Raw genomic sequence first — 23,744 nt, forward strand, 5'->3', positions numbered from 1 at the left:
CCCGGGCGACCACCAGCCACAACAGATGCATAACAAGGCAAGAAGAGCAGATCATCTGAAATTTCTTTTCAAAGTGTTTTAGTTGGTGGTTTTCAGCTTTTTGCCACCAACCTCTGCAATAAGAAACAAGTGGCAAGATGACAGGCTTCCTTCTGGCCCCTCCCCACTTGTGAGGCACTATGAAACCGTCAGAAGATGGGCTGGAGGCCCAGGCCTTTGAAGTCAGCCTAGAAGAATAAAGAACAGGGGATATTCAGGACCCTGAAAACAGCCTCATTTTGCTGACTTTTTCCTGATATTCCTGAAATGCAGGAGTAAAGGCCATATTTTACTAACGTAAAATGAGCACCTTGAATAATACCATAAATTGCACATGTCCCTTAGAAATTTTATAGGGAACATCTCCCAGTTTGCTGGACACAGGACTAGACCAACCTCCATGGCTGACGGAGGCCGAGTCCAGTCAGTGGGGGGCCTGCCAGCACCAGCATGGGGTTCAGTCAGCATTTAGCATGTTCGAGTCACTTCCTGAGTGGCATGATGGAGATTTGGCAGTGATATGAACTACCTAATAAGCCAGACAAAGGCCTAATGGAGGAACAAGAATTGTGGGATTCAGTCTAAAGCAGGACACTGGCACATCTTCACCTAATTGCTAAATTTAGAATTACTGGTTTGATCAGGAGTTTACTCAAATAGAGCCGGCAGGGTGAGAATGCAGAGCAAACAGTCCTCTATTTAAAAAAATCGGCAAATGCTGGGTACTGTGGGATAATGAAGGAGTCTGAAGTACTGTGCTTAAGCACCCTGAGCCCTGGAATTTAAATGATGCATCAAAGGAATGGCAACGTGGCTGCCGCACTGCTGCAGAAGCCTAATCAGACTGTACATTCTTGGGGGGGGGGGCAGGGGCAGAGCCCACATCCCGGCGTGAACGCACTTCCTGCTCTTTGAATGAAAAAAAACCAAAGGATTGGCTCTGAAAGTGCTTACTCCAGTTTTCCCTTTGAAGTCAGGCAGCAAGAGTTGTTTTATTAAAAAATAAAATAAAGAACAGACGCCTGAAATGAAGTACCTCTCTCGGTGTCTTGGTGAGTTTAGGATGAGCCGCCCTGAGGCTGGCACGAACCCTGTGTTTCCAAGTGCCCGACTCCATTGGACAGATTGGACTCATCCCTGGGAGATCAATGACTTTCAGCGCCACTGTCTCAGTTTCTCTGGGTAAAAGGTACAATCATGGACCAATGTTGAGACATAAGGTTTAGTTCCCTAAGGAAGTGAGCTGAGGATGACTTTGAAGCTAATAACCTGTCACAGGATTGTGATTCTGGGCACATGTTGTCACCATGGGGACCCAGGAGCCTTGCACACTCAGTCTGTCTCTCCTGCATCTCCAGACCCGGCAGGCTGTTATGTTACCACGGAACCAGCCCATAGGTCCATAGGCCCACTGGGACTCGCTCGGTGAACCTGACCCTTCTGGCATAAAGCGTTATCTTATTTCTCCTACGATTGTCCCTCTCTGGGGAGGTCCTCAAATGCTAAACAGGGATGGTTTTCCCCTCAACTCCACAGCTCCCCCATGAGGGCAGCTCAAGGTGTGGTTGTGGTGGCTTTTCTCTCACCTACAGATCAAAGGGCGGAGGACCTCACCCCATGAAGAACTCCGTGCAGCTCTGTTTGGAGCTGGCTGAACTGCATGATGCAGGAAGGCAAACGCGCAACGGATCCTCCTGGTCAGAATGAGCAAGAGGTGAGCCAGGGAGCAAACGCCTATTTAAACAACACGAGCCATCTCTCATTTATGGCACTGTTACACTTCTATCTACAAGACCTAATATTAAAAAAAAACACTGTCACATTTTATGCAAAGTCCACGGAGTACTGGTGTTTTTGTTTTTTTTAAGAGCACTGCTAAAGTAAGTCATGTGACCTGCTTAAAATATAAATCAGTACATACAAACAGGGCATGATTGGGCCAATCAAGTCCCCTGCCAGACTAATCTTCTGAGGCTTTCTTAGCAAAGCTCAGTTGCAGGTGAGCGCTTCAGGGAGATGGGACTGGAGGAAGGCAGAAGCAGCCCCCACAGCCGAGGCTCACCCTCGATGGACAGATGGAACCAACAGACAAATAATAGACGGTCCCATTATCTATACCTTAGCTCTTTATCAAAAGGAAAGATGACAATTCTTTTAACCACCAGAGGACGGCAAGGGTCACCATGCCCTGTGACAAGACAGAGATTTCTCCGTAGAAGCAAAGAGCAGCTCTGGAGACTGGGGATCTTAACATTCTCCTGGGAGAGTCCGCCTCAGGCACTGGCCACAAAACCAGCAGAGCTGATCACTGCCTAATCTCTTGGCCCCATCCAGCCGTTCAGGAACAAGCACTTGTCCTCGTTTCCTCTCCAGTTCAGCCTAGGCCATTGGGACTGGTGGCAGGAGAATGAAGGACAGCCTCTGCTCAAGGACCAAATACCCACAGTGCCGATGCCCAACTGTGTCAGTGACTCAGCATGTGACTCATAAACTTGCCCCGCCAACCAGCTTCATTGTCCAAGCAGAGGCACTGACCGCCAGAGAAGGGAATGAGGGGCTCAAAGGCCTCTTTAGAGGGGAGAGCACAAGGCCAAGAGGTTACCTTTCACCGGGCAGCTGCAGGAGAAGTGGGGGAGGGCTGCCTTCCTCCATTTCAGCTGGGCACCTACACATTCGTTTGTAAGGCTACCTTTTTCTAAGCCTATGCTTTCACCTCCAGTGGGACTGCAAGAGAACAGCAAACTAATCCTGGGATCAGACCAAACGATGTGGTGGGTGGTCTTGAACTATCTGGGCTGCAATGCACACTTGAGAGAGGAGAGGCGACAGGGAGTGCCTGATATTCACACACTGATCTCAACTCACCCAAGGCTGAGGCTGGCTTTTACATTCAAATAAAAATGTAAAAAACAAACTGTGACCCTGCTATATGAAATATCGTACCTAAATAAAAGTAACTCCAAAGCCTTCATTTCCTTGCTCGTGTTGGGTGAATTTTTAATCATTTAAGGTCAACTTTAACCAAATGACAAATGCCTCTCTGGCCCAAGCACTACTGAAGACATTTCCTCCCACATAAATAAAAATTTAAACAAAATTTCAAGGAAAAAAATAAAAGTAAAAGAATGTGAAAATAAATACAAATCAAAGAAATTTATTGGTGTTGACAAAAAATACATAATACAAAAAACAAAACAAAACAAAACACAACAGAAACAAAACCAGAAACACCACCCCGGTGGCCCACGCGCGAGGTACTGACAGAGTGCAGTCCCGGAGCCCCCCAGAGCATCGCACTTAATTCATGAGGACCTCCATCTGCACCAGCCTCGCATTGGTGTCCCCGGACGTCCGGTAGGGTATCATCCCAGCAAAGGTAATCAGGGCTCGGGCTTGACTTCGGAGTTGCTGAGAGAAAGGGGAAGAGAAGAGCCAGTTAACTTTCAAGCTGGGGGCACTGTGCAGGAACCGCCACCAGGGTCTTCTATTTTCTACCCCTCGGTGCCAGGGGCAGATTCCTGGGGGGCGGACAATAGCCACGTTCCTCCAGCATGGTGCAGGGTTAGCACAGCTCGTCCACGGGGGTCCCAGCTCTAAGCCCTCCTACTAAGCAGAAGATAGATGGGTCTCCAGGCAAGCTGCCTTGCCTGACACGTGACCAGCTCTGACACAGCCGTGTGGTAGACTGCCTGCTCCCCTGGCTGGTCTGTCCACCTGCTTCCCTGGGGACCTGCAATGCCAGAGACAGTGGCTGTACTGAGTGCAGCCCAGGCCAGCTCTCTCCTCTCCCACCTCTTCCCTTTTCCCTCCTTCCACTTCTTCCTTCCTAAACATAAGTGCTTGGCCCTTGTTTCCTAGGCAACAATGCCATGAGATTCTTGGATTATTCCAGGAGGGAAAAGATTTTTACCCAGGTATTTCTGAAAACAATAAAAAGACAACCTTCACTCTGATATATAAGGAATGCAGAAACTTTGGAGAACAGCTTTATGTGGCTCCAAATTGAGACATGTGGGATGCTTGTACCAGCGAGAAAGGAAACCATAGCAGAAAGAGGAAGGGAGAGTCTACAAACGTCTTTTTGACCAGTAATTAGGCTTTTAAGAAAATCTCAAGGGTCATTTACTAGGCTTCTCAAGGACCATTCAAGAAGAAAACTGAAAGGCATGTGCTTTTTACCTGATCTGTAAAGTAAATTGGCAAGTGTATGTCCTAACAAATGTCCAAATCAAAAGAAAATTTTACTTTTGATGAGAGCACCCATTAAATTTTCTTTCAAAGTGCATAAAAGTGCCTGGGCTCTCTGGGCTGACCTGAAGCTACTTTACATGAGCCCTAGGGGTGTTCCAGCAAAGGGCCCCATCCCTGGCTAAGGGGCACAGCAGATGAACCATGAAGCCACTCTTTGGGCAGGCAGCTTGTACAAATAAGTCTCTCCTCGGCCCTACCCATCTCTACTTCTCATAAAAAGACAAGAGCGATGGGCAAGAGGAAGACAGGAGAATGGCTTTACTCCTATTATGCAAACACTAAGTACCTAAAAAAGAGAGATTAAAACACACAGAATGTGAGTTCCGTCTGCCAGGCCAGCAACTCCACTCTGTTGGCAAGGCCTCTGCTGAACCGTAAGCAGCACCCAGTGCGCCCACCTCTTTGCTCCTGTACTCACAGCAGCCCTGTGCAGGGTTCTTTTGTCACAAACAGTGACTGCTGCTCAGGACCCAGCACAGTGAACCCACCACTGACACACCTCTGGACATAAGCTCTGATGCTATGCAGGCTCTGGCTGTCTGAGCACATGGCAGGCCAGCAGCTGCCGCTGATGCACACATGGACGGCTACCACGTCAGCATATCACTTCCAAGCACTGCTGCCTGTGTGGCTAACGGTGAAAATTCCACCGTTGCTCACTGGGAAGAAGGTCTGCCAATGACAGTGCCTGTGGGGGTCACAGCAGAGACTACAGACATCCTTGCAGGTAGAAGATAGGATTTTTAAAGCTCTAGTTTCTTGACTGCCAAAATCAGGTATGACTGTTATACGCCATACTGAGTCTCATCAAACATTAAGTAGAGAACTTAAGGGAAAGGTAATTTTAAAACGCTTAACAGTTTTAATGGTTTAATTGGGTCAAATGCCTCTGCCCTTTTGTCAAGTCAACTGGACAGCAGATGCTGTGTCAGTCCCAGGATCCCATCGGCCTGGACTCTGCCTGACCTGCATAAGGCTGAGGCCCCACAGTAACGGAAAGGGCACCGGCCCGGGTGTCAGACCCATGTGGCTTCTAGACATGGCTCCTTCCCTACCTGAGGGGCCCACAAAAGCAAGCTGCTTCCTGATTTGGATCAAGTTAATGTGCTGACCAAAAGTAAGTACGCTTTTTATGAAAGTGCTGAGCTGAAACTCACAAAATAACCTTATACTTCAAAATGAGCAGGAAATTCTTATGGAATCACTACCAATTAGCATTCTGCTTTGGATTTTTTAAAAGGTGATATCTGCAGATTTGGCACATCTTTTTTTGTTTGTATTTTTTAGTTTGAGAACAGCAATCGCACTGATGTGTGATTTCTTCCAGGAGCCTCCTGACTCCCAGCTGCCAGACAGTATAGGAAAGAGCAGTTTGGGGGTCATGAGCACGGTCTCATGAGGTGCAGTGGACAGCAAACCAGAAAGGTGGTTCTCCGCGATGGCTCTGCCCAATGCTGGGATCTTACAGAGTCGCGGTCCTCGATGACTCGCTGGGGCCTGGATGCCGAGGAGGGACTTGTCCCCTTCAGCCTCTTAAACTGTGTGAACAAGATGTTCATGGTGGCGAGAAGCACTTCTGAGAGGTTGTGCCTGATCTGCACAGAAAGAAACACACGAAGTCAGGAAAGAGGGCCAAGCCTGGGGCCAACAACAGGAGCAGGGGCCTCCAGGGAGACCTGGTCACACCACATGCCCACAGCTGCCAGGTAGAGAGCTACAGTCACCCAAAAGTAGCCGGTGGCACTGAAACGTCAAGAGTGAGGGCAAAGCCCAGGCAGCGTTGCTCACTCTGCTGCCTCCTTTATGCCACTGTTCCCAGGCAGGGCAGTGAGCCAAGAGCAGGCTGGCCACGCCTGACCAGCGTGTAGGCTTAGACTGGAAGGCAGAGTGATTACCAAGGAAGGAGTGGATTTGAATGTTATGAGGTGGGGATACGCCTCTGTCTCAGACCCATCAGATTGTCTCCCTGGACCCTCACAGCCCTAGCAGAGCCCCAGGAGCACCTACAGGGCCAGGCTAGAGCACCACTTGATCCATGACGCAATGAAAGGGAAGGCACGAAACAGCAAAGACCAAGTGGCTGGGGCCGGATGAAGCGGGCATGAAGGGAAGGCTGGTGAGCCGTAAGACCTGAGCTGTGTGGACCACAGCAGGCAACCGCCCACCACATGTGCAGAAGCCGCCTTCCTCTTCCTTTAGAACACAAGCCTGTTTTCATAAGTGGCATGTGACTGAATAACAGTGTTTGTTTGATCCGCATCCGAGGACTTTTTCCACTGCTCTCAGATAAAGCAGAAGGGAGAGTGAGGGGGGAGAGGGAAACACCGATGTGAGAGACACATCGACTGGCTGCCTCCCACATGGGCCCCGATCGGGTCGGAGATCGAGCCTGCAACTGAGGCGTGTGCCCTTCACCAGGAATGGAACCCACAGCCCTTTAATCCATAGGCCAATGCTCTAACCACTGAGCCAAAATGGCCAGGGCCTAAGTAACAGTTTTAAACTGAATCACTATTAGTGACACCCCAGGACGGGCAGCTGGCCCTGAGTGTCTGTGGTTCTGGAGAAGACTCCTACCACAGTGACCAGGAGAGTTCCAGGCTGCAACCCAGACCATGGAAACCGAAGTTTCTGGGTGCAGGGCCTGGGCATGATTTTTTCTTAAAGTTCTCCTAGCAATTCCAGTGTGCAGGTGAGCTGAACACCCTTGGGCTAGACTGTGGCGACATACTAGAAACGCTGCAGAGAGACAGTGGCTCTGGGGCTCCAAGGCTGGTAATTGGTCCATGCCACTGCAGTTGGATCTCAAGACAAAACAGTTCAGAGAGGGGAAGGGAGGAAGTGGATTGTGATGCATGTTTTATGTACCTGATGAAACTACTTAGAGAAGATCAGTTAACTACTGAAATACCTCTAGAACAAGTGGATAATATAGAATTCACCAGACCTCACAGGATCAACCAGAGATCTGTTTCTCCCAAGAACATGTCTGATCATTAGTTACTGAGTTGGAAATCCAGACAGTAATCTGATGGGGACACGTGTACTCACAGAAAAACCAGCCCAGGATATGGGGAATTGAATTCGTCTCAGAAAACTCAGTCTGGGTGGTTACTGTACTAAGACCCAACGTTAAAAGCTGTGTTAAAAAAGCTTTCTGAGGGAGTAGAAAAAAGACGCCCACAGCTCAGGAAGGAAAGGACTCACTTCATCACTGAAGTTTCTGAAGGCGGCCACTCTTTCTTCCACACTTTCCTGATTCAAGGGCACCAGCTTCAAGCGATCAATTATCTGTTTAAAAGAGAAACTCATCAGCCCATATGAAACAACCACCACAGTCTTCATCTCCTTAAACACAGAGTCAGCATCTAGCACATTCACAATGGGCTTCTTAACAGAAAGGCTTTGGGTCCAACTTGCTGATTAACTTAATTCCTATCCTCATTTTCTGAGGTCATTTTAAAACTCAGAGATTCAAATTACTTTGAGAAACCTCTGTTTTCAGACTAAAGAGGAAAGGAATAGAAAACAGAAAAAGAGAGAGCAACACAGAAATCCCCTTAAACTCCTGGTTTCACACTTGTCCTTCTTCTTGGAACAGGCACACTGGTGACATTTCCTGTTTTCAATGACTCTCAGGAAGTGCTCTGAATTTTTCAAGCACATACATTAACCTGCACTTCAAACACCCCTCCTGACACTCACGTCAAAGGCTCTGTCAACATGACCACTGTGATATTCATCAAAAAAGGTAATCAAGTCGAGCAGGAGATAGAATGTGGAGTCCACAAATTTATTTGCACTGACTCCCTGAGACCTGTACCTGAAAGACAAAAGAGGGGAGGGGGTCAGGGGTCTATTAGGAATTTCTGTGCAGTCTGAACTTGAGGATAGCATTTGAGAAATGTCAAAACCTCTTGAACTGTCTACATGAGGTGAATTAAGGAATGGAAAATGGTGTTTCTTTTTGAAATGGCTGAGCTTTTGATGGCAGATTTGATATGAATCATCCGACAATATTTTGCACGAAGCAATGTTCTCTAGCCTCAGCCACCATCTCAGCTTCCAAATATCCCAGAAGGATGGGAGGTCCCAATGGGCCAACTGTTTGCTAAGTGGAAATATCTCATTTGCCAAAGAATGTCCTTCTGCGCTGCCCCAGGACAGCACTTCCAGCTCAGTTTTTCCTGGGGCACTTTATCAGGAGCATCTGCAGAGGGCACAAAAAAGTAATGACTGCTACCTCAACCTGGGAGATACACGGATTAGTCTGATAACCTCCGTTAACTCACAGGGAAGAAGGTGGATTCTGAAACACTGGCCACTATCACTCCAAGAATTGCCCCATCCGGCCATCACTAGCTTTGTTTACAAATGCCTTTGAGATGGCTGATAAGAGTAGAGAGTCAAAGCAATGCCTAGAATTAAACCTACTGTGCAGGATTAAAATGCTGATACTTTCATACCCTTCTTTTTGGGAAAAAATGTTAAGTCTGCTGGGACCAAGTGCTGGTGATGGCTCGGGGAAACAGGAGCCTGAGGTGCTGGTGGGATGGTGAGTCAGCAGGGCTGCTCTGGGAAACTACTGTTACTAGTGAAGCTGGGATGCAGCTGGTGGGCCCTGGTGTCCTGGCCCTGGCGCCCGCAACCGGCCTTACCGTTCCGCGATGGAGAGGGCCATGTTCTTCAGCCGCTCCTTGTTGGACTGTGGGGCGCTGATCTGGGGGACAACGGGGCTAAGCAGTTTGTTCATCAGCTCTAGCACCTTGTCAGCATTCTGTTCGATATTTTAAATTAGGGAAGGAACCAAATAATAAAAGAAGAAACTAAGTAACCAAAAAAAAGGAACTTTCTGGGGTAGTGAGTGGAAATGTTCTGTATCTTGATCTGGGGGTGGTTACACCTACGGAACACTCTCCAAGCTGTACACTTAATATCTGTATATGTTCTACATCTTAATTAGACCTCAATGAAAACATTTTAAAAAAATTAACCCTCTTTTTGTCCACTCTTCTCAGCTGATAAAAGGACAGAATGTAATCTTTCTTAGGCTACATAATCATCAGCAGTCATTGCATGGTCTCTTGCAGAAACACTTATTCCAGCTCTCCCGGAACGCCTAGGCTATCACCCTATTCCCTGCCAGGCTCTGATCACCAGCATATCTGTGGCTGCCCGGAGGGTAGGCACCAGGGCATTTTCACCAGCAGCTTTGCCATCAATATGTGACAGACGCTTATTCTACTGCCAAGTGAAACTACAGCTCAATGCCTGCAGGATATCTGTCCAATATGCCACACTTGCTTGGCCAGAAATACGCCATGGGCAGAAATAATTCTGTAGAGTGGGAATTTCACCCTGACTGGACCACTGACTGCCTAAGCACCGGGGAAAGTGCCTCAGCAGAGGGAGTGTACGACCACAGGAAAGGTCTGCGCATTTAATGCCAAAAGGCAACAGATCTATTGCGTGCAGGAGGAGAAAGGGCACACTTTACCTTGGCGAGGTCATAAAGCTTTGCTGCTTCCTCAAACAGTCCTTTATTTTCGGCCACGGAAGCAACTTTGTTGATAATAGGCTTTGTGTCACTAGTAAACTTATCTATGACTCCAGGCTGATAAGACAAATTATAGAAGGGGAGGGAAAGAAAGACAGGTGCACAAAGCTGTTATTTTAAAGGCAGAGAAGCAACTGGGATCTGAAAACTACCTTGACTGAAAATGCTTGCCCCGGGCAATGCATATAGTTCATGGCTAGGTTCTGGCTTTCTTGAAAATGTACAGGCCTGTTAAACATTAAGAAAGGGACCAAGGGAACTGTGCATGAAAAGGGAGCTGTAACAACGCAGAGTCGGCCGTAAGACTGTGCTTTCTAATCTTCCAAAATGACCCAGAGTGTGGGTGAAGCCACCAACGATTTTAACTTTGCTGATGAGCAGGCACCAGGGGGGGAATCAGGAAACTTAGAAAAAATATTGGAGAGTTTTAGATTTGTTTTCTAAGACAGATGGCAAAAGCAACTCAGGGCTCAAAATGTACACAGCAAGTGGTGTCAGAATCTTTAAAAAACTCACCATCATCACTCAATGGCAATCAAATGGTCAGGAGAGTATGAGAGAGGCCTTAGGAACCACGGATGAGCTAGGGTAGATTGTGGGACATCTGACTGGCCGTTCTGATTCTCCCTCAGCACTGGACCAAGTCAGAGGACCTGCACGTGCCACTCTAGAGGCAGCACAGAGCAGTGAAGAGTACGAGGTCTGAGGTCAAGAAGGACTGGGTTCAAATTCCAGCTCTCATTCTTACAAGCTGTATGATCTTGAGGAAAATAATTAACCTCTCTCTCCACTTCCTCAAGTGGAAAACATAGATAATAATAACTCCAATCTTGCTGAGTTATTGTGGCAATTAGATAAAAAACAATCCCTGTAATGCACTCAGCACAGCGCCCGGCAATTGTGATTGCACATGAAGCACGGCCATCGTCACCAGCACTGCCACTGGCCTCACTTCTAAACTGGATGGTATGAACAGTGTGAGTTCGTCTGGAGATCACAGGGTCGAAGCCAGCGTTTTTACAAGTGAGAAAAATAAGTCCCTGAGAGAGGCAAGTGACTTTCCTAAGGCGACAGGGAGTGTGCTTGGGTGGGGTCAGGACTGGTCTTCAATGCCAGGGCCTCTGTCCCTTCTCCTAAGCTGCCCAATGGGCATGGTGGGTCTCAGGGAATCACTAAGGCTCACACAAGCAGCTGCATTGCATTGCCAGGGTCAGTGTGAAGTTCTGAGAGAGGTCGGCATATTTCTAGCTTTTCCATCTAGGGAGAGCAGGTGCAGAAATCCATTTCTTTTCTTGCATATTTTCTGAGCCAAGAATGACAGAAATGTAGCCTTCTCAGCTCCAAAATCAGCAAAAAACTACCTAGTCACCCATTTACATATTTTCAGGAGAAACAAAAATGTGTGTAAAACCAAGGTCATCATTTGGGGCCTGTAATATTCATTCTTTGTGTTTTAAACTAGGCAACTTCATTCATGTTTGCATCTTTAACACCTTGAATCCTAAAATCTAATCTTTGGACAATTATGTCTCCAACAGCAAACTAAGACATCTCTAGGGATACGTTTAACCCACCTTTCTACTTCCATCATTCTCTAGTTTCCCAAGAATCATGTCGAACTGCAGAGACAAAATAAGTTTACTCAATTTACTGAACAAGATATACCCATAATCCATAATTCTTTGGGGACAAAAGAGGGGGGAAAAACAGGAGGGGTGGGAGAAGTCTTACATTAACTAAGAAACACTGAGACTGAATCAACACTTTCATTGTCAGAAACCAAAGAAAACTCTAAAAATCCCCTAGGTCACTGACTCGGTACGGTGAACACACAATACAGTGTAGAGATGATGTGTTGTGGAATTGAGCACCTGAAACCTATATAATTTTGTTAACTAGTAAAAACCCCAATAAGTTTGATAAAATATATTAAAGCTCAATAAATAAATAAATCAAAGCCCCTAGGTCATATCCACCACAGCCATGCTGAGGGGACCACACGGCACCATCAGCACGAGGAAACGTACACGGACAATCACGGGTGGGGGAGAAGGAACCGGCGTACCTCTCGGCTTTCTATCACGAGCTCGCTCACGCAGCGTAAAAACATGTTTTCTCCTTGGCTGTCTTTCTCGTCCCTGTAAGGGGACAAATGCAGTGTGGTTTCTGGTGTGGACTCGAGGTCAAAACCAGCTGAAGTTAAGGGTCCAAAGCAAGTTTTACCTGAGGAAGTAAAAGTACTGGAGGGCCTCCCTGGGGTCCGTGGACTCAAACTTCCGGGTGTAGAGCATGAGGAGCCGCACGAAGTTCAGCCGCCGCATGCAGGGGGGGTCTCCAGGCTCGTGGCTGACTGCACCATGGGGGACAGAGCTGGTCTCAGCCGCACTGCCCCTCAGACCCAAGCAACTACCAACAGTGGGGGCTGAGTCCAAAGGCCCAGCAGCACCTAGTCGTGCAGCCCAGCCAATGTCGCTGGCTGTGGCCAAGCCCTTCAGCACCCTGTCCTCAATTTCTTTCCAAGCACAGAGTGGAGATGACGCATTCTGTAGTAAGTGACAGTACACTGGTCTCTGAATGAAAAGATGGAAACAACTGGCCATTGTGGGATGTGCTCTGGGTGACTGTGCTGCACTACCTAAGGAAAGCTGCAGTCACTCACCTGCATTCATCTTCTCTCCCTCTGACTCTCCCACCCCACACAGGTTTGCACATAAGATGACTGGATGGGGTTTCCAATTAGAACCTGAATGGGATCCACACTCATGACTAGGGACTGCTTCTCCTGCACCACTCTCCAGGCATCCTGACTGACCAACCACAAAGAGTGCTGTGCATGGCACTGTCGTCATGATCGGTACCATCTGCCCAAACGCTCACTGGTTGGTTGCAGGGATGTGCCCACGGCTGTCCAATGGGGGATGGGTCATGGTTATGCTACTGCCAACAAATACTCACGAAGCTGAGCACTCTGTCCCGAGGACTTTAAAAGCAGCTTCAGCTCAAAGAGCACCAGGGCCACGTGGACGGCATGGCAGCGCAGCCGCTCCATGCGGAAGAGAAAGGCGATAGCTGCCTCGAACTGCGCTGTCAGGAACAGCACTTGGAAGTAGAGGAAGGGCTGCTGGTTCACTGTGAAGTGGGACTCGCCTGGGGGAAGGAGACAGCCCACTCAGAGGGAATCAGCCTTCCAGCAGCCTGATCCCGGGCAGAAGCTCTGTGTGCTTACAGGACCCACCGGTGGGATGAATGGGCCCTGGACACAGAGAAATGCCATGTGAACCTGGCCTGGTTCCACGACCTTCTTTAGACCTTACAATACAACTGGCAAGTAGAGGCCATGTTGTAAAACCCAAACTGCTTGCATTAGGTGGGAGAGAAACAGAATTCAGAATACAGAAGGGGCTACTGATCTCCTTATCCTGCTCAGGTCACTCAGTAAGAATGAAGATTTCAAAGGTGCTTCAGTTCACTCAGCTTCACAGATCCCTGAATTCAACAACTGCTGACCACCTGCTGGAATCTTTTCTTCCCCGAATTCTTAAACAATGTGTGTGTGTGGGGGCTATTTCTCCCTCGTTTGTGTTCAGATACACGCATTGCAAGATCTCGGAGGAAACAACAGGCAATTCTTCTTTACGTCTCTCCCTGAGCAAATGTCGATCAGAGCAGTTCAAAGATAACAGCTTACTGTGTATGACTATAAGTCACAACACTGCTTAAGGCCACATTGCCTCTACTCGAATTTGAAATCGCTGTTGTGCTGTGCTGTGTTTTGAAGATCCAGAGTTGTGAAGGAGACACTGAGTTCAGAGGTGAAGATTTTCCCAGAGGAAAGGTAAGTAGTGACCTTAGGTGAAGGAGAGGGAAGGTGGTTATGTTCAGGTTAACTTACCATAGTCTTCTAACAGCTGTTTCTGGAACTGTGAGAGAGTGAGCCTGTCCTGTGGGGAGCTGGTGCTGTCGTCATCGAAACACACTTGGTTCAACTAAACCCCCAAGAGAAACACGTGCATTGGTACAAAGTGTATCCTGAGCCAGGTGTGCAGCTATAGCTGCCCAGCAGCCATGTTAATGTCTGTGGCTACTGGTTAGGAATTACACAATAAAAAATGGAGCCAGGAGACAGGAAATCCCTAGCCCAATTGCCTTATTGACATCATACATTAAGCAGGTAAAATCTGTGGGCAGAACATAAGCAGAGGGAAGGGGCAAGAAAAGCAGCGCCTGCCTTTAGCCACAGGTAGTCCTCAGTTTTGTCAGCCACTTCGCTCTGGTTGTCGGTGACATCGCATCGGCCAATGATACAGTACACGGCCCGCTTGTAGGGATCTGTGTTGTTCCTGAGGGCCCTGCGGTAATGCAGTCGGAGCTTGTTCTCTGTAGCTGGGGACAATCTAAAGACACAAGGGAACAGACAGAAACTAGACTCACTGAAGATCCACAAGGGCATCTCAAAGCACCCAGTCCCAGTGACACAGCAGAGTCAGGAAGTGTTCCTTCACCGAGGGTAACAGACACTGTCCAGCCCACACCCCAGAGGTACCATCACTTTAACCTGATGGTGATCACCAGTACCTGCGCCTGCCTGCCAGCTTTCTTGAGTCCAGGCCTTCAGGGCAGGTCTGAACCGGTGGGGAGTTAATGCTCCTCCCCTCTCCAGTGGCCCTCAAGCACTGATGAACAAGAGGGCCTTAACTGCCTGGCCTCCCTCTGGGGTCCCCCTCCCTGATCCAAGTGGGATCACTTCCCAGATAAACAAGTGCATGCAAATCCTTGCCTCAGGGTCTCCCTCTGTGGGAAACTCAAGGACATTAACTCTACTTTACTCTGATACAAACAAGACAGGAGTTTATGGATTAAGACAATCTCTGGACATGGCATTATTAACATTGCCAAACAAATTATCGCTACTTTTCACAGATATGACTGGGTGCCCACTATCATTTCTTCTACACAGTGTACGTACATTTAGACTAACTTCTAATTCTAGCCCTTGAGCTATGGAGTGCATGACAACATATTGGGCTGACCAGAAAAGCACTAAGTGTTAATCAGTAACGTGTAATGCAACAGTTTCATTTTACAAGCACCCTGCCGTGCCTGGGATTTACAGAGTAAGTCGAATCCTGCTCCCACCACAGCCTCTCCCACACTGGAGCAGAAAATTCCCCAAACGCAGACGTGTTTAAGTCTAGACATGAGTGTCAGAACAGGTTCTTCTAAGGTTTTCAACTGTTATTCTCAAGAGACTTCTACTCCCTCTCTAAACATCATTGTTCCCAAGTAGAAATGTAGTTTGAGCCACGTACAGGGGAAAGAGCGTGATCTCCGGGACGCGCCATCTCGTTCACGTACCTCCTGTCCTTGCTGTTCAGGTATTCCTGGAACCAGGTTTTAAACTCTCCTAGCTGGTGCTGGGCTAGGTTAACCACCTGCGAGGCGGCCAGCAGGTCCCCACAGCGCATGCAGTAATAAATCAGTGCCCACACAGGATGGCCTTCCACCTCTCCATCCTAAAAGAGGAAAGATGCTCAAACAAACACACCAACAAAAGCCCACCAATGGCTTTCTGATATGCTCACCCTCAGCTAAGTCCTCTCCTGTATAATGTTGCTTAATATTCACCACAACCCTATGAGGCAGGGACCATTCACGGCCTCCTCCCCGTTTTACAAACGAAGAAACTGAGGCATAAGAACATTAAGTATTCGTTCAAGGTAAGTTGGCAAGTGGCAGTGGGGCTCTGAAGCTTTTCCTCCAAATCACTGTGTGCCCCACCCAGTTCAGAGCCAGCCAATGGTTTCACCCCGGACCCCCAGTAGGCTGCAGAAATCACAGAATATGTTCGGTGACAACTTAGACGTGCCCTCCTGCAAACCTCACAGAGTGAGGGCTGAAGACGTTCACTGACCAATAAGAGAGCATCATTATCATTCTTGAGTTTATAAAATGCTAAGCACCAATTATTAACCAAACGGATACTGGCATTTTCATTCATTCTTTTGTTGTTCATTCAACACTGAGTATCTTTGTTTCAGACACTGTGCTAGGTGCTAGGGATCTGAGAAGGCAGCTGTTTCCTTTCCTGGGACTAGAGCTTATTTATCCTGATTCTGGCTTTGTCATCCATCTGCGTAGCAGGACTGTGGTTACTCTTCTCTCTGCTTTTGCACAACTCCAGAGAAGTAGACTGCAGACCTCCTTTCTGGCTCCTCCACCTATGCCTGTAGGACTCTTTCTAAAACCCAGATGTGATCATGTCACCTCCCCACTTAAACCTCTTCGAGCTGTTTACAGCCAAGGTGCTTAGCCTGGAACTCAAGGCGTTCACCAGCTTGCTGCAAGCTTGCCAAGTCCTACCACACAGCCAGTACTCCAAATACCCTTTCCTGCCTCCATGCATTTACTCTTGCTGCTCCCTCCTTGTGGAATTCTCTTTTCCAAGCCCTCAGGCTAGTCAGTGCTGGTTTTCAAGCACAAGTGTGGCCCTCACCTCCTTTATAACGCCAGCCTCCTATGTATCCCACCACTCTTGGCAGCACCTTGTACAAGGAATGATAAATGACTGTAAGGTAATTCCCTCAACTGGATTGTGAGCTGAGGAGAGAGGCCACATCCTAAGACCCATATCCAACTCCATTCTTCTAGCTGTCAGAGCCAAATATCTCAGAAGTCGTCCCTGACTCTGCCTCTCACACCCACCTCCAAATTCTTCAACAAGTCCTATTGGCTCTACTTTGAAAAATGACTGGGACCCAAGGATATCCTACCCCTCCACATACTGATCTGAGCAAGTGCCATCACCAGATGGACTCCTGCGCTACTAGTCTCCCAAGGTCTCCCAACTTCTCTCCTCTCCCTCTCTGGTCTCTTTTCTACACAGTAGTTTCTACACATAACCTCACCTTAACGGAAAACTCTGGAGATATAAATATCACACAGAGAAAACTGCCAATACCTGAAGTCCAGGCAAGGGAGCTGGAAGTTTAATATTCAGGAAACTTCGAACCAACTGGTAAGTCCCAGGCACACCACCCAGCTGGGCCTGATGCAAATTTCCAAAGACAGTCACAAGAGTGTAATTCTTATAACTGTAAAAATTTAGAAGAAAAAAACGAAGGAGGTTGAATACACACATTACACATATCTGTGTCCATATCAATGGCATTAAATAGACTGTGAACTCTGCAGGGCAGGGCCTGGACTTCAGATCTGACACAGAAGATGAAACGGTGCATATTTAATGAAGCAAACCGCATTACTTATTCAGTGGGCAGTGGATTGTTGCAACGATTTCTCATCACTGCAGATACTCAAAAGAATCCCTGGAGGAATTTAACTGTGGACTTCAAATGCATTAGGGTTAATGTGCAGAATAATAATTGCTGCACTCACAGTCTAATGTTCTAGTGAGTTCTTTTTAAACTTTTTCTCTGAAAAATTTCAACCTACAAAAAAAATAAAAAAATAGTCCAATGAATGCTCATATACCCTTTACCTAGGTTCACATATTGTTAAATCTGTGTGCATGTTTTCTCTCATTCAGTATATATAGATATATATACGCATATACATACATCCATACACACACACACACTTCTTTTCTGAACTATTTTTAAATGTTATTAGAAATATAGAGAGCAAAAGCTACTTCATCTGTAAATACTTCACCATGTATTCCTAAGAACTAAGACATTCTCCTACCTAACCTCAATACCATTATGACACCAATAAATTCAACACTAATAACTGTTAGTATTGAAAATATAAGCCATATTCAAATTCTTTTAAATTGAGGTATAATTGACATACACCATGATACTACTTTCAGATATACAACATAATGATTCGATATTTATATATATTGTGAAACGATCACATTAAGTCTAGTTAACATCCACTACCATACATACACAGTTACAGAATTCTTTTTCTTGTGATGAGACCTTTTAAGATCTATTAGCAACTATTAGATCTCAGCAATTATGTTTCTCTTAGCAACTTTCAAATATGCAGACAGTATCATTAACTGCAGTCACTGTGCTGTGCACTACATCCCAGGACTTACTGACTTTATAAATGGGAGTTTGTATCTTTCGACCCCCTTCACCCATTTTATCCATATACCCACCCCTGCTGCCAGTGGATTAGCATGAGCAAAAATAAAAGTGTAATTAGCCCAGCCGATGTGGCTCAGTGGTTGAGCATCGACCTAGGAACCAAGAGGTCATGGTTCAATTCCCAGTCAGGGCTCATGTCCTGGTTTGTCGGCTCGTTCCCCAGTGGGGGCTGTGCAGGAGGCAGCTGATCAATTATGTTTCTCTCTCATCAATGTTTCTCTCTCTATCCCTCTCCCTACCTATTTCTCTAAAAATCAATAAAAACATATTTAAAAAAAAATTAAAGTGAGTATAATTATTCTTGCCTGGCTAGTGTGGCTTAGTGGTTGAGCATCAACCCATGCCCCAGGAGGTTGCCAGCTTGATTCCTGATCAGGGCACATGCCCAGGTTGCCAGCTTGATCGTGCAGGGGGCAGCCAATCAATGTTGATATTTCTCTCTCATCTATGTTTCTATCTCTCTCTCCCTCTCCTTCCCTCTCTCTAAAATCAATAAAAACATTTTTTTTAAAGTGAGTATAATTATTCTAGAATATTCCTTTTATCAAAAGGTGACAGTGAATCCTTAAAAAGAATGCCATCAGAGAGCAATGCCACTGGAGTGAAAAAGAATATAAGGTTATAATAACTGTGGACAGGAAACTCCCAAACAGCTCCAAGTGCTGCTAAAGGAATTAATGGGACAAGATAATTCTAAAAAAATAAATGAAGAAAAAAAAAATTGGGATGGTTTACCAGATATAAAACCAAGGAATGCAGCTTGGTACCACTGGTGAAGTCAAGCACCAATGCCAAGAATTAGGTTTAAGAAAGAAGCAGTCATGAGCAGTCATATTCATATACCCATTTTACAAAGTTCTATTTAGTACGAAATTCTGACTAGTATTTTGATGACTTGTAGGAAATAAATAATTAAAGCTCTTTATGGCTAAAGATCAATACACTCAAAACTTATGTTCACAAAAATTTAGCCAAAGCCTGATGGAATATTTCATAAACTCTTTTGTGCCCATGCCATAATAAATAACCAGTAGGAGTTCCAGATTTTACTGAACTAGAGAATGGAGGCTAGTGATTTTAATATGTCTGATGGTGTTCATCTAGTGTAGCTATTGTATAATTAATACAGTGTTTTATACCTGTACTTAATACTGTATACTTAATACAGTATTTTACAGTTTTTATACCTCTTCTCCGCTGTACCAAGTCTGAATTACCTGTTACACACAAGAAGTCTTGTGAGTTCCTAATGAAGTATTATTTTGTTGATTAAGGGCAACCACACTGCAAAGCCACTGGCAGCTGCACAGGCCCAGTGGCAAAGAGCTGAGCTGAGCAAGTGTATTCAAGCGTGGCTTTTCTTCTAGAGCCAGCAGAGAGGCCCCAGCACCCTGTCTCTGAAATAAAGAGGGTCTGTTGCACACTCATGACAACCCCTGCTGGCCAATTCAGAGCTGGGAGGAATGTCCACAGGGAGTGATGAATGGCACCCGCCCTACCATTGAAGGGGACAATAGTTAGGGCACAAGGGCAGCACCACAACCCCCTCAGTGACCGAGTCTAATTAGTGAGGGGGTGGCAAAGAAACCCTGGCACAAATCACAGGCCTTAGCAGTTGGGAAGGACTGGACTCACAGGATTAACTGATTAGAGCCAGAAGGAAATGAAAAGATCAAGGGGCCTTGCTAAGGTTTAAAGGTGGCAGGATTGCCAGGTGTGAAAATTAAAATGCTGAGCCCGGCCGGGCGTGGCTCATCGGTTGAGCGTCGACCTAGGATCCAGGCGATCACGGTTCGATTCCTGGTCAGGGCACATGCCCGGGTTGTGGGCTCGATCAATGACTCTCTCATCATTGATGTTTTTATCTCTCTCTCTCTCCCTCTCCTTTCCTGTCTCTGAAATCAATAAAGATATTAAAAAAAAAAAATGCTGAGAGAAAAGAGCCTAAGGAGTAATGTCTAAACCACACTGGGGAACAGGATCCTGACCTAAGGCATTATGATCTAATAATCATGTTGTCTCTGTACGGAGGGACAGAGAGCAGAGAAAGAGAAAAAGAGAAGGCTGACAGTGCCCTCACTTAGCAGGATTTTACTTCGTTGCAGAACTAGTCCTGGTCGAGGAGTGCTTCTGAAAACAGGGTTACACCTCTCGGACTGGCTCAACCTTGTTTAAATTGTACTAGCTACAGAGCACTTGACACTTGAGAAATGGGCGCCTTCGGGGCACTTTAAAACCAGCCTCACTGCGCTGCTGCTGCCGCCTTACCTCTGCTCCAGGTACCCCAGGGCCTGCCTGACCAGCTCCATACGCACTTCCACGCTGCTGCGGCTCTTCAGGGCATCCGTTGCCGGTGCCAACAGCACGTCTGTCATTTGTTTTACCATGGTCCACATGTCAGAGATGTTCTGCACATAAATGAGATGGCACATGACAATGCTGCGGGGCTTGAGAAACTGCCTGGCTCTCTGACCTTGCAGGCAGGCAGGATGTGGAGGGAGAGGTTAATGCCTCCTGTCTGAGGCCCCCAGGCTACACCCAGCACAGAAGATGCACCTCTGCCCTGCCACCTGCCAGGCTTCCACCTTCCAATAAGCACCCTGTTTTCAGATCAATGACTATTCCAGGCTGACTAACCACCTGCATAATTAAGACCACGTAGAAGTAACAAGAACACTGAATCTCAGTGGGTCTTCCCTTAAGGGAGAGTGAATACATTTATAATCATTCAGCACGCTAGGAGTTTGAACTCAAGTAGCTGCATTTCAGTCCTTACAAGGTCATTTCAGTTTTTTAAGGCTTAAAATAAGAGTTTAACCTAAATAATATGTTTTGTCCCCCCAGGGGCCACTGCTCTTACCCCATTTTGGGAGTGTCACAGCCCCCCATTTTCCTTCCCACTCAGTCCCTTGAAAAGACTCCTTCCAGGACAGAAGCGGGGGTTCTCTCCTTTGTTACCACCACACAGCTGGGACTCTCTCTCTCCAGAATCTTCCTGGCTGTAAATACCTCCTTAAAAACGCGTTCCTGCCCTGGTGGGTGTGCTCCGTGGTTAGAGCATCAGCCCTTGCACCGAAGGGTCGCAGGTTCAATTCCCAGTCAAGGGCATGGACTTTGGTTGCAGGCTGGATCCCCAGCCACCGTCAGGGCACATGTGGGAGGCAACCAGTCAATGTCTCTCTCTCTCTCTCTCTCTCCTTCCCCCTCCAACCCTCTCCTCCACTCTAAGAAGCAATGGAAAAAAAATATCCTTGCACGAGGATTTAAAAGAAAAAAATATGTTCCCTGAATCTCTGCACTATTCTAAAGTTAAGAATCCTGGGACAACAGCACCCACTGGAGAAAAGCAGGTTTACATTTTTCCAAAGGAAAAGAGAAAATCCTGTTTTCATGTCCCCTCAAAAATTAAAACTATAGAAAATCCACCCAAATGTGACCCTTTCTAGCTGGTGAGATGGTGGTTGAATTCTTATGTTCTTCTTTAGATCTGTTTGTAGTGCCTTACATTTTACTACTTAAAAAATAAAGTTGGATACATTTTTAAAGACAAAAACCTGTGTATGAGTACTGGCTTCCATTATATCCTTCCCTCCTTTCCCCTTCCTCTGGGCCACCTACCCATCGATCCACTCACTTCTTAATTTATTTTTCCCCCAGGGAGAAAACTGGCCGTGGATAAGAACTGAGGGATGGGAATACAGACGGGGAGTCAGAGAGGAATGGAACCAACAGCATATGAAGAATGCTCTCAGACCCCCACGAGAATCGAGTTCAAGGGGCTCACAGGTGTGAAAACCACACCACCTTTACAACTCCTGTGAAAGAACTCCTCAGCCTGTCTAAGGAGGGAAACCAGTGAGGGAGGAGCTGGAGTCTGACAGGACTTTAAAACAAATACAGCTCAAGAACTCTCCTGGCCAATAATTGATCCTGGCTGAGCCTTCTGAAGATACACTAAAAATACACACATAGCCTCATCAATAAAAAACCACCCCCAAATTATTTACAATAAAACTCTGAGGAAGAGTTAACATTTTGCCCCACAGAACAGAGCGTCCTTCCAACCCACTTCTGCCCAGTCAGCAAGCTGCTACTCCAGCCTGCTCCGGACCCCAGGCTCCTCCCTGGGTCAGCTCAGCCCTACCTTATCGTCCAGCTCTGCGACAGACGCACAGAGGTCCACGAGGTTAGGCTGCAGGTGCCCGTTTACGATCTTCTCGTTATAGATATAAATCTGAAATAACGAAAAGCAAAGGCAATGGCACACTTCTATTTTCCTCTCTCCTTTTTAAAAGCTCTTGAAGCAGTGCTGAAGCCAGCTCCTGCCCATGGTCAGCAAAGCTTCAGTCAACCTGTCCTTCCAGTCTGTTCTGCCTGGCGGGCAAGGCTCTGGCCTGCTTTCCAGTCCTGTGGTTGAGCTCTGTGTAGCAGCATCCACACACCAGAGCTAACTGCTGCCCCAGCCTTCCTGATACCTGAGGAAGGGGAGCAGGGTGGTCCTGGGGGGAGTACCACAGGCCATTCTGTGCCTCTCTGCCCAGCAGACCCTCAGTCCCAGTGAGCAAGGACCAAAGGGGGAGATGGACAATGGATGGACTCCTGTGACTGCTTCCTAAGAACCCGAGGCAAAGTTTGGTAATCTTTGAGCAAAAGGGTGGAATGGGCCAGGCCCAGGGCTTGTGGACTGAGTGAGGAGGGGTAGTCGCAGCCCTCCGCGGGTTAGAACAGCAGCTGCTGCACTTTGGAGCATCCATTTCTCCTTAGTGAATGTTGTTAAGGAAAAGGCACTATGTGATGCTTAAGGTATGGAAAAACCACTATTACTTTGAACTGTACTTCAAAAGAACTAAAATAATGATGATAAAAACTAGTAAGTTCTAGTCTTTTTACATCTGAAGTTCTTGCTCTACCAGGGACTGAACAAGGTAGTGATGTTAGACAAATCAGGAGACCACCAAACCTACTTCCCTCTACTGTAAATGGGGGGTGCTACCAGGAAGCCTCCAAGGCCGCTGTAAAGACTAAATAAAAATGGGTTTGACCAGCCGGCGTGGCTCGGCGGTTGAGCAGCATTCTATGATCCAGGAGATCGCAGTTCGATTCCTGGTCGGGGCACATGTCTGGGATGTGGGCTCGATCCCCAGCGTGGTTGGGGTGTGCAGGAGGCAGCCAATCAATGACTCTCATCATTGATGTTTCTCTCTCTCTCTTTCCCTCTCTCTGAAATCAATAAAGTTATATATTTAAAAAAAGATTTTTAAACTAAAAGGCGGTGTTTACTTACTCAATGAGCATTTAGGGGCTTTCCCTCTGCAAGGTACTGTGTTCAACTTGGGATATAAAGACTAACTCTCCATGGAGGGGACAGACGTATAAACAGCTACACGACATTGTGGTATCCTTAGTGCTAGAAAATGTTAAGTTTTATGAAGCCTTAGTGTTCATAGATACAGAAGATACAGAGTTTCTTTCCTCAGAAGCATATTTATTAGGCTTGAACTCATGGTGGCCATGGCAATGGAAGGAGTCAGCCATACAATGAAGGTGAACTTTAAAGTATGTAAATGCAGCAGGGGAGAGATCTCAAAACTAGAGCAGAAGGAAAGAAATGAGGGTCCAGTAGTAAAACCGGAGGGATTTAGAAGGAGGGGGACTCGTGTGTGGTAAGCTGCTGCTGCTGGCTTCGGCTTCCTGGTTAGAAGTGGCCACGATATGCTGAGTTCTTCTCAACAAGGGGTATAAGAGGCATGGAAGCCTGCCACCCTCAATTCAAGAAA

The 23,744-nt window shown here is 46.8% G+C and overlaps 1 protein-coding gene across 2 annotated transcripts in view; it reads right to left on the reverse strand.

Annotated features, from left to right (window-relative positions):
• Positions 1–3,177: 3,177 nt before the first annotated feature.
• NUP93 (nucleoporin 93) overlaps positions 3,178–23,744 on the reverse strand; it is a 95,342-nt gene continuing 74,775 nt past the window's right edge. For both annotated transcript variants that reach the window (XM_081117652.1, XM_081117653.1), the window contains 16 exons: positions 22,112–22,201; positions 20,236–20,375; positions 16,806–16,938; positions 15,203–15,360; positions 14,076–14,241; positions 13,740–13,833; positions 12,803–12,994; positions 12,071–12,197; positions 11,913–11,985; positions 11,422–11,466; positions 9,788–9,904; positions 8,949–9,067; positions 7,996–8,113; positions 7,498–7,581; positions 5,757–5,885; positions 3,178–3,447 (listed from right to left, as the gene is read on the reverse strand). In XM_081117652.1, coding sequence (XP_080973778.1) covers positions 3,337–3,447; positions 5,757–5,885; positions 7,498–7,581; positions 7,996–8,113; positions 8,949–9,067; positions 9,788–9,904; positions 11,422–11,466; positions 11,913–11,985; positions 12,071–12,197; positions 12,803–12,994; positions 13,740–13,833; positions 14,076–14,241; positions 15,203–15,360; positions 16,806–16,938; positions 20,236–20,375; positions 22,112–22,201 — 1,896 coding nt within the window. In that variant the 3' untranslated portion in view covers positions 3,178–3,336. The remainder of the gene's footprint in view (positions 3,448–5,756; positions 5,886–7,497; positions 7,582–7,995; positions 8,114–8,948; positions 9,068–9,787; positions 9,905–11,421; positions 11,467–11,912; positions 11,986–12,070; positions 12,198–12,802; positions 12,995–13,739; positions 13,834–14,075; positions 14,242–15,202; positions 15,361–16,805; positions 16,939–20,235; positions 20,376–22,111; positions 22,202–23,744) is intronic.

The sequence above is a fragment of the Miniopterus schreibersii genome, assembly GCF_964146895.1.
Source record: "Miniopterus schreibersii genome assembly, chromosome: 18".
Lineage (NCBI taxonomy): Eukaryota > Metazoa > Chordata > Mammalia > Chiroptera > Miniopteridae > Miniopterus > Miniopterus schreibersii.